The sequence below is a fragment of the Melospiza melodia genome, chromosome 6 (assembly GCF_035770615.1).
Source record: "Melospiza melodia melodia isolate bMelMel2 chromosome 6, bMelMel2.pri, whole genome shotgun sequence".
Lineage (NCBI taxonomy): Eukaryota > Metazoa > Chordata > Aves > Passeriformes > Passerellidae > Melospiza > Melospiza melodia.
The window spans coordinates 5432182-5447287 of NC_086199.1; the positions used below are offsets into that span (position 1 = coordinate 5432182).

General features: G+C 47.1%; 1 protein-coding gene across 2 annotated transcripts in view; it reads right to left on the reverse strand.

The window, feature by feature from the left end:
* The window catches only part of RTN1 (reticulon 1), a 126762-nt gene that overhangs the window by 15040 nt on the left and 96616 nt on the right, over window positions 1-15106 (reverse strand). The window contains exon 1 of one of the 2 annotated variants that reach the window (XM_063159739.1): window positions 3668-3860. The exons of the other annotated variant lie outside the window; for it this stretch is intronic. Coding sequence (XP_063015809.1) covers window positions 3668-3728 — 61 coding nt within the window. The 5' untranslated portion in view covers window positions 3729-3860. Of the gene's footprint in view, window positions 1-3667; window positions 3861-15106 lie in introns of those variants that run through there. 2 annotated transcript variants of the gene reach the window in all.

A 15106-nucleotide genomic window follows, 5' to 3' on the forward strand; every position in this document is an offset into this window, starting at 1 on the left:
ATGCAACTGTAATATTGTCATTGAAATTCTTTATCAGTCTTAAAGTGAGGAACATTGCCATGAGCAGTTGCTGCAGCTCCCCATCACCCTTTGGAAACCAACGGATGTATCAATCAAGTAAGGAAGCTGCCTCTCTGAAAACAGCTGCTAAGGAATGATAATCAATAACTGCAGTCCCAGCAGAGTCATGTCAACTAGATGGATTTGATGAAGTCTGCAGTCCTTTCCCACATTAAGTTATAATGGGGGTAATATTTAGGATCATTTCTATGAACACTTCATGGGCCTGTGTCTCTGGATCTTTTCATTTTTCTTTTTTAATAAGTCTTGCAGAAGGTTGAAGCTGCAGGAGCAAGCTTGACCAGCCAAGAGCTGGCATGTACAAGAATGGAAAAGGGAATATTCATGAGGACTAGTGTACTGACACCAAACAACTCATCCAAGCTGGGTGAAAACCTGGGCACTGATCTCCTGATCTCATCTCTGTGGTGCCCAGCAACAGAACCTGAGGGAATGGCTGGAGCTGTGCCACAGGAAGTTTAGGTTGGATATCAGGAAGAGGTTCTTCACCCAGAGGGTGTTTGGGCACTGAACAGGCTCCCCAGGGCAGTGGTCACAGCACCAAGCCTGCCAGAGCTCAAGGAGTGTTTGGACAATGTCCTCAGGCACAGGGTGGGATTATTGGGGTGTCCTGGGCAGAAGTTTGATGAACCTTGTGAGTCCCTCCCAACTCAGGATGTTCTATGGTTTTATGCCCTCCCTTACCCAGAGAACGTCTCTGGCAGAGTGCAAACCTGCAATTCCCCAAAGCCACCTGTGTCCTGCTGAGCTGAGCTGAGCCCCTGGGGAAGGCACAGGGACCTGTCCTTCCCCAGCAGCTCCCAGTGGGGAGCTGTGCACTGTGTCACACTCTGGTGTCACACTCTGTGTCACACACACGGCTGGCACAGGCTATAGGCCGTTCCTCCAAGGCCCACAGCCCCCAGCACGCCCAGGCAGGGACATTTCTCCTCACACTCATGCATTATGCATGGCTCCATCCCAGCCTGCTTCGAATGCATCACCTTCCAGTGCGGAGACGAGTGGGGCGTGGAAGGCGCTGCAGCTTCCCAGAGCCACCCATGTTAATATTCTGAATGAAGCAGGTGCCCAGCAGGGCTGAATTACTGTCCTGCTCACCCAAGGGCTGCTGATGATCCACCTTTGCTCTAATCCTGCTGTACCTGCAGGATGGGCAGGTAAAAACCAATATTTCTAAATGTGTGCAGCAGCAGCAGTTGATTCACTGCAAGGGAAATTCACTTGACTGAGTGGGGCAAAGTCAAACCCTCAGCAAGAATCTCTGCAGCTTCTCACAATCCCCACCCAATTTTACATCAATTATAACTACAGGATCAATCCAATGATACAGCTAGTTGCAGGCTTGGTTGTTGAGTAATCAAAACTTTTGTTAACCTCATTGTCGAATCACCATAATTTCCATAAAAATATGCTCTGTATTTACTGAGGTTTCTCTCTGCATCTGTTACACTCACAGACACGTTCCAGACTTTTCAGGGAGGAACCATAATTCCATTGACATCAAGATGGCAAAATTATACAACTCCAGATTTGCACAGAACTGATATTCCAGGTTGAGACAGAGACAACATGAATAATAGATATTAAAGGAATCAATGGATCATCTTTAGTCTTCATTCTCCTGAATTTTAAATTTCCTCTATTTTATCTGGGACTGATCAAAGAATTTGGATGACAGAAATAATATTCTATGGCTATTTCATGTTTTCTGCAGGATCATTTTGGAATCATAAAGCACCACCCAAGGAAAAGAAAAAAAAATGCAAATGCTGTGGAAGTGAGGCAAGTGATTTATTTTAACTGCGTTGATTTTTTCAGACCTGGGATTGTTTTTCAAATAAACATGGGACATATTGTGTCATTCAATTTTCACCAAATCTACCCCACTTTCAAAAAGGAAAGCACTGATGGAGAGAAACCCCACTATTATTATTAATTAAACAAGATCAGCATGCCCTTCATTATTCCTCTTTTTTAATTTATGATTTTTTTTTTCCTCATGAGAAGGAAAATACTCAGTTTGGTTCTAAAAACAGGTGGTTCAGCAATCTGACTCAGCAAGTCAATGCTTTTATAGGAATCAGCAAAATACTAAGCATCTTTGAAGAAAAACCCATACCCAAACCCCACCCTACGAGGAAGTTCATCTGCAAAGCTCAGATGAAAAGACCCTGAAGTTTGGTGGTGACTCTCTCATTTGAGCTTAATAAATCCCACAAACACATGGAAAACCCTTGCCCTTCATTTCGGTGTGGAAAGCCTGAGCTGCTGGAGCCTGGCATTTAACAGGTGCATCTGTTTACTTTCCAGCTACTCATCTTCCTTAAAAAACCCTCAGCCCCTAAATACAATTAGATGCTGAATTGAGATTGCAAAAATATCGAGCTCCCTAGAGACAGGCATCTGAAAAGTCTCTCCATCCCCACCCCTCCCTAAAAAACACTTTAGGAAGGTTTTTCAGCTTCTGTTGCATCGAGCTGCGTTTATGAAACTATGCCTGCGAGCATCCTGGACCCTTTAATGAGATGATGCCATGGAGTAATCTCTCTCCCAGGGACCCTGCTGTGAGCATCAGCACCATGAGCTGACTCTTCAGCGTAAACATGCACCTCAAAATTACAAAAATACATCCGAACAAAGCCTGCCCGAAGCAGCCCCATCGTGCCCGGCAGCATCAGCCGCGAGCATTTCTGCCTCTAATCTGCCCACCAGAGCAGCGTCACGGAGACTGTCTTTTATCAAAACAAAGGCTGGATGCTGGCTGGGAAGTGTGAAGCCGACTAAAAATGGCTGAAAAGCTGTCCAAGGCACCCGGGAAGGTGGCCAGCCCCACCCAGCGCAGACACCGACCCGCTCCAAACACGCTGAAAAATCAACCCAAAAGGGAGATGCCATTGTTCCCTCCCGCCTCCGCGGCAGCGAGACAACATCCCCGCAATATTCCACCCCCCGAAACCAGTGTTCGGGAGCATAATTAAAGGATTAATGTGGGTTTAAAAGAAAAAAAATAAAAAATCCTAGAGCCAAGTAGGAAGCGGGGGGCCATGCCCGGCTCTGCCGCCCTCCTTGCCGGAGCTGCGTTTTCTTTGTGTGACACAAGGCTCTGGGTGTGTCCGTGGGCAGGAGGCACCCGGGAGCCCAACGCCACCACCTCCCAGCCCCAGCGGGCTCCAAAGCACCGCCACCCGGCTTCCCTAAAGCCCCAAAGGTGGGAAATCATAATGCCCGAAAGGTGGGAAATCGTGCCAGAGACATCCCGATGGAGAGAGCCGGGCATGGGGAATGACGCCGCTAAGGCAAGGGCGGATGCTCTGGGGATGAGCAGGACCTGTATCCTGGATGCTTTCAGGGTGAGACACCTGCGGATGGGAGAAATGCATTCCAAGAACAGAAATCAGAAATAGGGGCTTTTAATCTTGCTTTCTTTCTTAAATTACCCCCAAAGAAAAGCTTCGCGGAGGAGGAGGAGGGAGAAGAAACAGCATGCAAAGGCCCGCACAGGTGAACAATGCGAAAACGCACGGATCCTGCCTTTGCCTCCTCTGCCATGCAGCCCTAGCATGCAACACCAGAACAGATAGAATACCCTGACATTTCCAGTTGCTCCAGAGACAGTCCATCTTGGTGGAGTCGGCACTGGCTTGCATCTCGGGGGGCTCGGGGCTGGCCGGTCGCGCTGTTCCGGAGGCTCTGCGTTAGCAGTCAGGCATCCCCGAGCATGGGCGCGCTGCCGGGTACCGCGGCCGCCTCCCCGCTCGGCTCCGGACTGATGCTGTCAGCAGCACGGGCGGAGGGGGAGGGCATATTGTACGCGCTGCGGTCTCCACTGCAGCAAATCAGCAGTGTGATGTGGCTGCCCCAGGGAGCAGGCTCCTTTTGAAAAGGGGATGCGGGGCCCTTTTCAAATCAAAAGCTTCGGCTCGGGCGGCTTAGCCCGGCTAAGCCGTGGAAATGGTTAAAGGCGACCTGATGGCGAAGAAATAAAAGCAAATTGGGTGCGGGTAAATAGAGGAGGGGGGGTTGAGCAGTGTTGCCTGTGTGTCAGTACGGTTGTGGCTGTTCCAGAAATTTCTTGACAGTGATGGAATCTGGTATTTTCTTAATTTTTTTCTTTTTTTTTTTTTCCTTTTTTTTTTTATTCTTTCACACCACAACCCCTCCAGGCTTTCATGCCTACCTCTCCTCTGCCCAGCTGGGTGGGGTCGGGGAGCAGGCAGGAAAATAAACAAGGTCAGGCTCCAAGCCCTGCAGAGCAGCCCTTATTTTACTATATATTTTACTATATATTTTTTGAAAACCCTGCAGGCGTGGGGTGACCCTTGTGGCCCCCCATGCCAAGCCCTGCCACACCAGGATGCTGAGGACCCCCAGGTGCACCAGGTTTGGGTGTGCTGCCTCCTCTCGTTGCCCAAAATGCTGCATAAATCAGGATTTGAGGTGTAAGAGTGCAGGAATACAGGGCAATTTGGGAAAGGCACACTAATAGCTAAATTTTAACATGGGCCCTACCACTCCTTCCCTAGCAGGACACAGCCTCTGCCTCAGTTTCCCCACCAATAAACTTTTATGAATAGCCTTGCAGAGACATCACAACCATCCAATGGTCATACTTGGCAAACACTGGGGAAGAAAGTCTTTTACCACTCAATCTGTTTGCATTTCCAGACTTTGGGGTGCCTAGGAATATCAAACTCCCCAACAAATCACCCCATTTCATTGAAGAGTGACCACTATATCAGACTGTGTCCAGTCATTTTGGGCAGAATGACCCCAGCTGGGCACCTCTCAGTTCTGAGGCTGGACTTAAACCTTTAGATCGTGACAGTTCATAAAATAATTTCACTTCAGCAGCGTTTTTCTGAATTTTGCTTTTTTATGTGGAAACAAGCACCAACACAGACACAGTGGGTCACATACTCATCAGCATGGGGAATAGAGTTTGAGCCCCTCTGCCCTTTTAGCTCCAAAAATAAAAGGTCTTTAATACCTGAGTTAACAGATATCTCCTCCAAATGGCAGCAGTAGGTCACTTATCCTTCCCTCAGGTAACTCATCTTATAGAAGAAAGCCAAAATTTAAGGAAATTCACCATCTTACTCTTTACCTAGGAAACTCTGCTGGAATTAGAGAGGCCAACAGCTATTGTTCCTGTTTATAAACCATCCCTGAGATCCCCAAAAACATTTGCTAAGGCTTGAACCCAGCATCTTCATTCCCCTGTCAGGGAAATCCTTAACTAAGTGGGACAGAACTGGCTTCAGCTGCCATTGCATATAGTAAGATTAAACCATCTATAATGTTACAAACTTGGATTTTGTGTTCTTCCTGGCTTTGTTTGAACAAAAAGAAGGAAGAAAGAGCTTTCTAAGGGGTGATTTTTAATCATGGACTGATTGGTTTAGACCCTTTGCAAGAGCAGGAAATTTCCCTATTGGTACATTTTGCCCTGCAAACCCTTTGCAGCTCTACAATGGGGTTCTCAGCACCAAGCCATAATATGAAGTATTTACAAGCAGTGTGTATAAAACAGAGACATAATTCACATAAAACTTCTGCATCCTTGTCCCTGGAATAGCCAGTGACACCCCAAACATGGTACATAGGTAAAATTTGTGGCTACTGGATGTGTGCCACCAGCAACACAGCAAAATATCTCTGTTTGGTCTCTCTGTAACCCAAATTTCTCAGTCAAGTATGAAGGACAAATTCCCTTTGGACAGAAGAGTGGTCCATGTACATTTAACATCCCAATAATGATTTCTCCTTGCCTTCATTGTTTGTAGAAATTTTTCTCACCTCAGGCTTTTCTCACCTTCATTCCCTCTTCCAGGCTAGCAAAAGGAACCACACCATCAGGCTTCCTGTTTAAATTCTTACTCCCCTTTGGGAAAGTGTCTCTTCAGACCTGGCCCATGTGATTGGACTCTCCCACACTACTTCCAGAACTATTTTAATCCACAGGCACCAGAACCCATCACTTTACCAGCAGTAACAAGAACACTGCATTTGTGTTAGAGACAGAACTCAACTGGAACAGTGAGATGAAGACACTTAGAAAATGCACACGGGCTAAGGAGAGCTTCCAGTGTGCACTCAATTGTCCCAGGACCTGAGGCAGGTGGGGGACAGAAGCAACTGTGTGTGTGATACAGAAATTGCACAAAATCCCAATCAGCACGGGGTGGTTCCAGCACTAAAATGGCCATTGATAAAAAAATGCATTTCCGCAATGAAATTTTGAATTATGCATTCAGTAAGTAGTGAGACAGAATTAGGACTGAGCACTTGGCCATCAATCCTGAGGTTAAGAACTGCTTCTTTGCCACAGAATTAAACCTGGAAGGCACAAATAAACATTGCACTGCCTGGATCTGAAAAGGGTGAGACACACACAGAGATCTTGGCATCAGCTGGAGGAAATTGAGTGTTGGAGGGAACTTTCCTGTGATCATGAGCAAGCAGGAGCAGGATGAAAAGCAGTGAGTGGAATTTGCCTCCCTTCAGAGCACTGTCCATTGGGAGCCTCCTTCTGCTGTGGATGTTACTGAAATTGTTACAGATCTTAAGATGTGTTAGTGAGGTCACATGAAGCTCAGTGTTGATGGCACAGCCACAAGCCAAAAGGGCTCATCAGCACTTGCCTGTTCCATAGCTCTGCTGGAGATGATGATCTGTTCATGCAGGATGTGTGGGGTAAGCACTCAATAAAATCAAGGTACCCATGGGATCATTGCAGGGAACCACTGGACAAGTGAACACGTGTGTAGGGTATTGCTGTCTGCCTCATTCCTTTCCATCCTCCAACTCCAACAGGGATCACAAAATCATAGAATCATTGAATGGTTTGGGCTGGAAGGGACCTGAAAGCTCATCCAGTTCCAAACCCTTTGCCCATGGGCAGGGATGCCCTCCACTAGACAAGGTTTCTCAAAGCTCCATCCAATCTGGCCTTTAACAATTGCAGGCATGGGGCACCCACATCTGGATGGCCAACTGAGGTGCAGACTGTATCTCTGCAGAGGACAGGGACACCCTGACATGGTGTGTGGCATCCAGGGATGTGCTCCTGCAGGGACACAGGGAATCCTGCAGCAGGACTGGCACTCCAGCCCTGCCTTGTTGCCCTCCAAAGGTCCTTCCACGGTGACCCAGACCACCTGTGCACCACTGATGAGCTCTGATGAGGTCAGAGTTAGCAACATTTAAGGCTTTTTAGGTAAATATCCTCGAATGGACCCTAACAGTCCATAAGAGCTCAGAAGCACCCACTGTTCTACCACAGGAACTAAAATTTGGGGCCATCCCTTAACAACCCTGTTGGAGGGCAGGGGTGGAAGTCAGCTGGTTTCAGTTGGTTTCAAAGGTGATGTAATGATTAAAAATCCACAGACAGAGCTGAAAACCGCTGTTTGGAGAGCAGTGACTTTGAAGGCACTTTGGACTGACTGTGTTTTCCTGCATCACTCCACGTCAAGGCTCTGTGGGACACATTGAGGGCAGCGCCAGATCTGCAGCGTGGTGCTGAAAGATCCTGACACTTAGCACTTCAGGAGAACAATAGCATTAAGGGAGATCATTCGGGTTGTTTTTCTAAGCTAATTTGTTCTTAGCATTAGCAACAAAAATAGAGAGGATGCTATTTTAAAAGTTGCATTAATATGTCTCGAAGCTCTAAAGAGCAACGGGGAATTTTTTGCCTGAGCACTCCAAGCAAGGGCAGCCAGCAATTACATTTTCGTGAGGAAGCTGTCAATAGCAGAAGGATGGGCCAAATCTTGGCTCTGCTCTCATCCTTTTCACTGTCTTGTGCTCATTCTTGCACATTTTCTGGTCTGCAGAGCTGCTCAGAGGCAGCTGAAATGGCAAGGCCATGAGCTGGGAGATGCTGATGGCTGTTTCGGGTCCATCACTTCTCACAGTGCAGCAAACACATAGACAGCTCTGTCCTTGCTCTCTTTTGCCCCAGGTCTTTGCTACTTTCTCTTAGAAGATGTAATGCAGTGATGAATTACCTTTTTTCTCAGGTCTTCAGACCACAAAAGGAATCAATAAGCTGGTAAAAAAAGACAATATGGTCTTAAGCTGACAGAATTGAAGTCTGAAGCTGAACAATCACAACAAAAGAAGCCCCATGTCCGGGCACGTCACATAATGTTCCAGCCTCCCTGCAATTTCTTTTTAAGTCTTGAAATGTCTGGATTTATAGGGTTTTTTAAAAATCATCAGTCCAAATATTTGGATTGTTCACAAGGACAAGAGGTGTGATTTTGAGACGTGCTAAGCTTCTGCTCTGCTCCCTCTGTTTCACTTTCTGCTCAGCAAAACTGTTCTTCATACCCATCTTTGCCCAAGGGCTGAGATTATTGATGCATATATCTATATATAGATATAAATGGATATATCTAATCACAGAAGTGTAAATTAGAAGGGACCTTAAAGATCATCCAGTTCCCAACCTGTGCCATGGGCAAGGACATCTTTCACTATCCCAGGCTGTTCAGAGCCCCATCTAACCTGGCCTTGGACACTTCAGGGATGGGGCAGCCACAGCTTTCCTTGGCAGCCTGTGCCAGGCCTCATCACCCTCACAGGGAAGAATTTATTCTTAATATCTGATCTAAACCTGCCTTCTGTCAGATAAAGCCATTCCCCTTTCTCCTATCACTCCATGCCCTTGCCCAAAATCTCTCTCCAGCTCTCTTGTCAGCCCCCTTTAGGCACTGGAAGGTGCTCTGAGATCTCTCCTTCTCCAAGTTCAAGAGTCCCAACAGTATAAAAGGATTATATAATAACTACAGATAACTATAACCATCTATAACTGTATAATAACTGCATATAACTGTATTATAAGGCCTTATTATCATAAGATTTTCAGCAGCAAGTCATTGACATGAGCCACATGAGTTGGTGAAAGACCCAGGTGAGACAAGCTTTGTGCTTGCCTCCTTCCCTGGGAATGAGGTGCTCTTTCATTGAATCCTAGTAAATAAGCCTTTTGGGGGAACTCCTTAGATTCAACCTTGTTGTTAAGAAACAATTTTGGGTTTTGAGCCTCTGATGTGCCTCAGTGAACATGGCACAGACCTTCTCCAGCAGCCATGCCAGAGATGGCCAGGACTGCTGTGGTGCCATCTGAGCTCCCTGGTTCCTGCAGGCAGCAGCACAACTAACACACAACAATCAGTTTTGATTTACTCCTGCCTCTTCAGAGGTGGATAATTGCTCTTGGTTCTTTAATGTTATTTTTGAACTGCGAGGTTCATAGAAATAAAGGCTCTATTCCTGCCATTGACCTAGAAAAGTCTTTTGATTCTTTCCAGTGGGACTACTTTTTACAGTTGCTGGGAACCTTAAAATCATGAGTTTCTCTCCTCTGGGGGAGGTACTTGCTGCATCTTCATTCCTCCTTTAAGATTTGATCAGTAAAGCTGAAAAGGCCCTAAAAACTCTCCCTGACCTCCTGCACTCCTCCATTGCAAAGGAAGTGCTTCCAGCTTATTACCCTTTTCAAGCCTTCTGTTTTTTAAGCCTGTTCTGTGAAATTTTTCTCTCCTACAGCATTGCTGGTGCTGCAGCTGGCATTATTAATTCTATTTCATTAACTGATCTTCTTAATGTACTGGAAGACAAAAGAGAAGAGAGTCCTGAGACCACAGCGTGGCTGAACCTCAGGAGATCTCTGCTCAGTCCCCACATCTGCCACAGGCTCCCTACTACGTGACCTTGGGAATCTCCTCTCTGAGGTCTCTGGCTCTGCTTGGTCTATTTAAATTTGGGGCATGGTCTGCTTTTTTGAGCTTTGTTTCTGCAGCACCCAGCACAACATCTGCAGCTCCAGCAGAGGAGCCTTGCTCGTTTTTGCAGCACAACTTGCAAGGCTGGTGTTGCTGGCTGCCATTCCTGCACCAGGGGAGGTGAAGCGAGGTGGTGAAGATGAATTTGGGTTGCACTGCTCCTGGAATGGTGAAATCCCCTCTGGTGTTGTGCAAGGGGCACAGAGGACTCTTTTATTTGGCCAAGCATGCTCCAAAGAGATGATGATGATGATGCATTTTCAGCAAATTCTCGAAGCAATGTTTGTTGTCCAGTGCCTGAGCTGGGGAAGTGAGGCTGTGCCACACAAGCCACCAAGGAGAGGTCCTGTCCTGTCCTTGGCTCCTCTGCACATCCCAGTCCTGAGCTCAGGCAGCTCTGGTGCACCCCAGGAAAGATGTTCCCACAAAAAAATGCCAAAGCTTTGCTCCCAGCTTGCAGGGCCACCCTTTGCTCTGGCTCTGCTGGGATCAGGCCCAAATTTTGAAGCTCCAGGTGCTGATTCAGAGGCTGGGATGCTCTGCCCAAGTGCCAAATGCAGCTACAAATTTTGCAAATGTGACTGCAAATTAAACCAACAGCCTGCAGGCAGAGGCTCAGCAGACTGAGGCCACATTTGCAGCAGTGCCACAAGCCCTTAATTGAGTTTGGGATGCTCATAAGCAGCCAGGAGTGCTTGAGAATGAGCTGTGCTTTGCAGCATTTCTGCTGGTTCCTCTGCTCCAGTGCCTGGCACTCCTGCTGCCAGCCCAATCCAGGCCAGGGGAGAAGGTGCAGAATAATTTAATATAGATCAAGGCCCTTTCCCCAGCTTCAGATGTGCCCAAAAAATAATATTCCTTGGGGAAAGGTGCTCCCCATTAGGGCCTGAGCTTCTCACCATGCTGGAGAGCTGCTTCAAGCATCTCAGCACGGGCATTTTCACATCCCCCACCCTGGCCTGCAGGGAGGGCAGGCTGGTTCCTGGTGGAGGTGTGGGGATGCTGCAGCCCTGGCCGGCACACCATTGCCATGGCAACCCCAGCTTTCCCTGGAAAACAGAGGCAAAGCACCAACACTGCTGGATTCAACAGCCTGCTACCATGGGTGGGAAACACCTGGGCACCAAGGTGCTCTCTGCAAAGGGACAGCTCCAGTCATGCCCAGCCCCTGCAAAGCTGGATGTTAATATGGGGAAATCCTGGCTGAGCTTGCAGAGAAAGGAAGGAAAGGGTGGGCAGGGGGAGGTGAAGAAACAGCTGATCCTGTCCTGAGCAAACACAGCCTGCAGTGCTTGCAGAAGGGATGGAGGAGGCAGTGGGGCTGCTTATTGCAGCAATGCCAGCAGTGCTGCGTGGCACAAAGTGGGGGAAAATGTGGGAATTCAGGACACCCCTCTGGCTGTCCTGGATTGCCAGGACCCCTGCCAGGGGGCTTAGAGACCCTGGGACAGACCCCAGACACCTATGACTTTGATTATGACCCATGGAAAAAGTTACCAACCTTATATGAGGATCTTCAAGCCACAAAAGTCTAAGCAGAATAATAATTAGTTTGTCACAGGGTGAAAAATAGATTTTTGGGATCTTTAGAATGGGAGTTCAGGAGGCAAGATGGAGGAATCTGGGCGTGTCCAGCCTTTCTCCTTCTTCTTCTCGGCCTCCATCTTCTGCTGTGATGTTGGCACTTTTAGATTGGTTTAGAGTAGAAGCTCACTGTCTAACAGAGGTGATGGGTATTGAGAAGTTATTGTAAATAATGTACACGTAGTTTTTAGTATAAAAAGATAACACCACCCTGAGGGTGTCAGTGTGCTTCTGTTTGACCTGCTGAATGGACCTTGAGACAATAAACAACCTTGAGAACGAGACCAGAAGAGCTCTGACTCCTTCTTCGACTGCTGGGCTGGGAAAAGAGACTTTCTAACACATCTCAGAGTCACTCAGACCAGCTAAAGCCCCAAGAGGAAAAGAACCCAAAAGGACCAATGAAGGACATGAAATAGTGATGTGTAAGGCAGAAGTGCCAGTGCAAGGCTGTGAGAAGGGGAAAACAAGGAGAGAACAGGGCAGGGTTCTGCTGAGAGTCTGTGTGGGCACTGCTGCAGAAATGCTGTGGAGGGCAAAGCAGCACTCTGAGTTTTAAATGCTATTATAGGCCTCTAGGGCAATTAGAAGAATTAGATCAGGAAATGATGTGCCAGAAGTGTTGGCTGAAAAGCGGTCAGAGTTGTGTTTGTTGGGGAAACAAACAAGGAAAATTGTTTAGTGTGGCATTTTAGGACATGGGCTGGAAATGAAGCAACAGAGAAAAGCAGAAATGGTTTGAGTAGTGGGGGGCTGGCCCTGCCCCAGCACATCCCCTCACATGGGGCAGAGGAAAGAGGACAGATGACATGTATATATCTTATGGAAGATACCATAAGCAAGGTCAAGCAAGCTGGATTGCCAGCATCCAATCAGCAGAATATGCCATGAAAATCCACACCCTGGAGCCAGCTCATTAGGAACTTAAGATCAGTCATCCCTAAAACTCGTTATCTTATGCAAACACATGCAAAAGGAGGAAAAAGAGAAGAGAAAAGAAGAAAAAATGGAGGACCCAGTTGAACCCACTGAATTTGTGGAAATGGGTTTCTCTCTGAAGAGCAGATCCTATCTCTGAGCACTTGGCTATCATATAACCTCACTCCCTCTCTGCACACAATGACAAAATCCTGATTTGGATGCTGACATCAAGTATCTGGGAAAAGACAATTTAATTTCCCATTCTCAAGGCTAAAGGATTAAAGATAGATCAGCAAAACTATTTCACACTTAGAAAACCAAAAAAAAAAAAACCCTGAGGAATTCAGATTTCCCTGACAATACTGTTAAACACCACAACCCACATTTTCCTGATTGCTTCTGCAGAAGGACTGACAGCTCTCTGTCCTGGGATGAGGGTGAGCAAAATAGAAGGTATAGGGTGGCTTTGATTAGATACATGAAAAACAGAGTTATTTTTCCAAAATTATCAATTAATAAGTAACTTGAAAGTCCACTGGACAAAACTAAACTAAGGGAAGGTGTTTTCCTGATTGGAAGCACATTTAACCACAGCATGTGGATATGGTAGAAGCATCAGGAATTTCAGGGTAGCTGCAGATTTGCAGAGATCCAGAAATAGCTGTATCCCAGAGCACTGCACACGAGCAGTGTGAGGTGGAAGGAATTGTACTACATATTCTGCATTAATAGTGAATTCCCTTGCAACAGGTTTGGCTTTTGCAGAAATGGGGGGTTTCCAAAGAGAATAGTAAAATAGGTCTGGGCAAGATTCACCAAAGGTCTGCTGGGATTTCAGAACTGCTTTTCTAAAGTGTTTCCCTCCTTGCAAACATTTAAGTACATGGGGCTTTGATGAAACTCCCTGACTGAGACAGGTACCACCAAATACCTCATTGTATTATATCAGTTAGTTCATTCTTAATAAATCCCCCCAGGGATCCAAAGCACAATATCCCTTCTGGCCCATGTGAGGTTCTTGAATTTCAAATGCCAGGTACTTAAAATTAATGTCTTGCAGATGAATCAGAGATAAACCATAATGGCATGGACATTAATTTCAAATTATTATAAATTCAAGAAAACCACAATCTTATTTTGGTTTGCAAACAAAAAAAAAAAAACCCCAACTCTCAAGCTCAATTGGTGTATTTTGTTTTGTATGAACCTCCTCTTTCACAGGTGCAAGGGATGTGATCAGCTCCTGCTGAATTCCGGGCAGGACTCTGAGTCCAGCAGGTCCTCAGCACCTGTGGGGTTTGGAAACCTCAAGCTCTGGGTACCCCCAGCTTGATGCTGAGATACATTAGCCCTCAAGATTAGGATCATTAATAACAGGAGCCAGAAGAGAAGGACTTTGTTTTGGAAGCAGCAGCAGCAGCAGCTCTTACCTTTCCCAAAACACTTTCTTTTTAACTGCGCTTTTTTCCCCCCCCCTCATTCTTTTCCCAGACTGCCTGACATTTAAAATGATCAAAGTTCCCTGTGAAGCACAGCTTCTAAATTTCAGATAAATATAGCCACGCTGCTCTGCATTTGTTTGTTTTTCTCAGGTTGCAAACCTGCAGTGGAGACCTACTTATTGTGGAGCAGGGGGAGCTGCTGGCTGGGCACCACGTGTTGGGCAGGCAGGAGGGAGCAGAGCCCCCTGTGCAGGACGTGGCTCTGCTCTGCTCCCAACAGAGGGTCCAGCCCTGCTCTGGCAACTCAGAACAAACCCACCAGCAGCCCCCTTGCTGGCTGGAGCAGCCCTGGAGTGGGCAGAAGGCACATGGGGACATGATGCATGGAGGGGAGGATGGAGATGAGCGTGGGGACATGTCCAGCCCCCACTGACACACAGGGGGACAGCCCTGAGCTCTTTGAGACATTGGGAAGCTCTGTGGGCCCTGAGGTATGGATGGAATCACATGCCAGGGCAGGAAGGTCCTGCCCCTGCCCACACACACAAAGCCATTCAGCCGGGTACAATTTATTTTGGCCTCCCCATTAGCTGGGAAGTAAACGTGGCAATTACTTTGCACATCCCAAGTGTCAGAACCCTTTGGCACATTTCCCTGAAGCTAAATAATTAATGAAGGGCTCTGATTAGTGTGAATCTTGTGGAATCATCAGACAGCATGGAGTGACATTCACTTTTACTTCTTGATGCCTGAGACAGGGCTTTGTGATGAGGCTTCCACCCTCTCCTGCAGCTGAAAGGGTGTGGCCTGGGGTTTGTTCTGTAAAAAAGGTTTCTGCCCTGCTTTGTGCTTAGGCTGCCACAGACGACACCAGCAGCCTTCAAAATATGAACGCTTTGCAGGTGATGGAAGATAAAATACATTTCTTTTCCATGCAGGAATGATATCCTGCAAATGTAGCACTCAGCAACTCATTTCCCTCAGTGCCTCATTAGAGTCACCACATCTAAAAGGGTGTTTTTCCCCCCTCTTACTGACAAATAGGAGTCAACTAGAAGACACCAGGTGTGCATTTGCCAGGGGTGAGGCTCAGATCCTGCAAACTCAGCCACCACAGCAGGATCAGGCTCCCATGGCAGTGGGGTTCCAGCTTGGCACTGGGGGGCAGAGCAAGCTGGTGGCCCTGCAGGGTGAGAGCCCTTCTAATAGGAGACCACTGCATGTGAGGAGTAGGGAGAGCTGGTGGCTGTCACTTTAGATCCATTTTCTCCTACAATTTCTTTC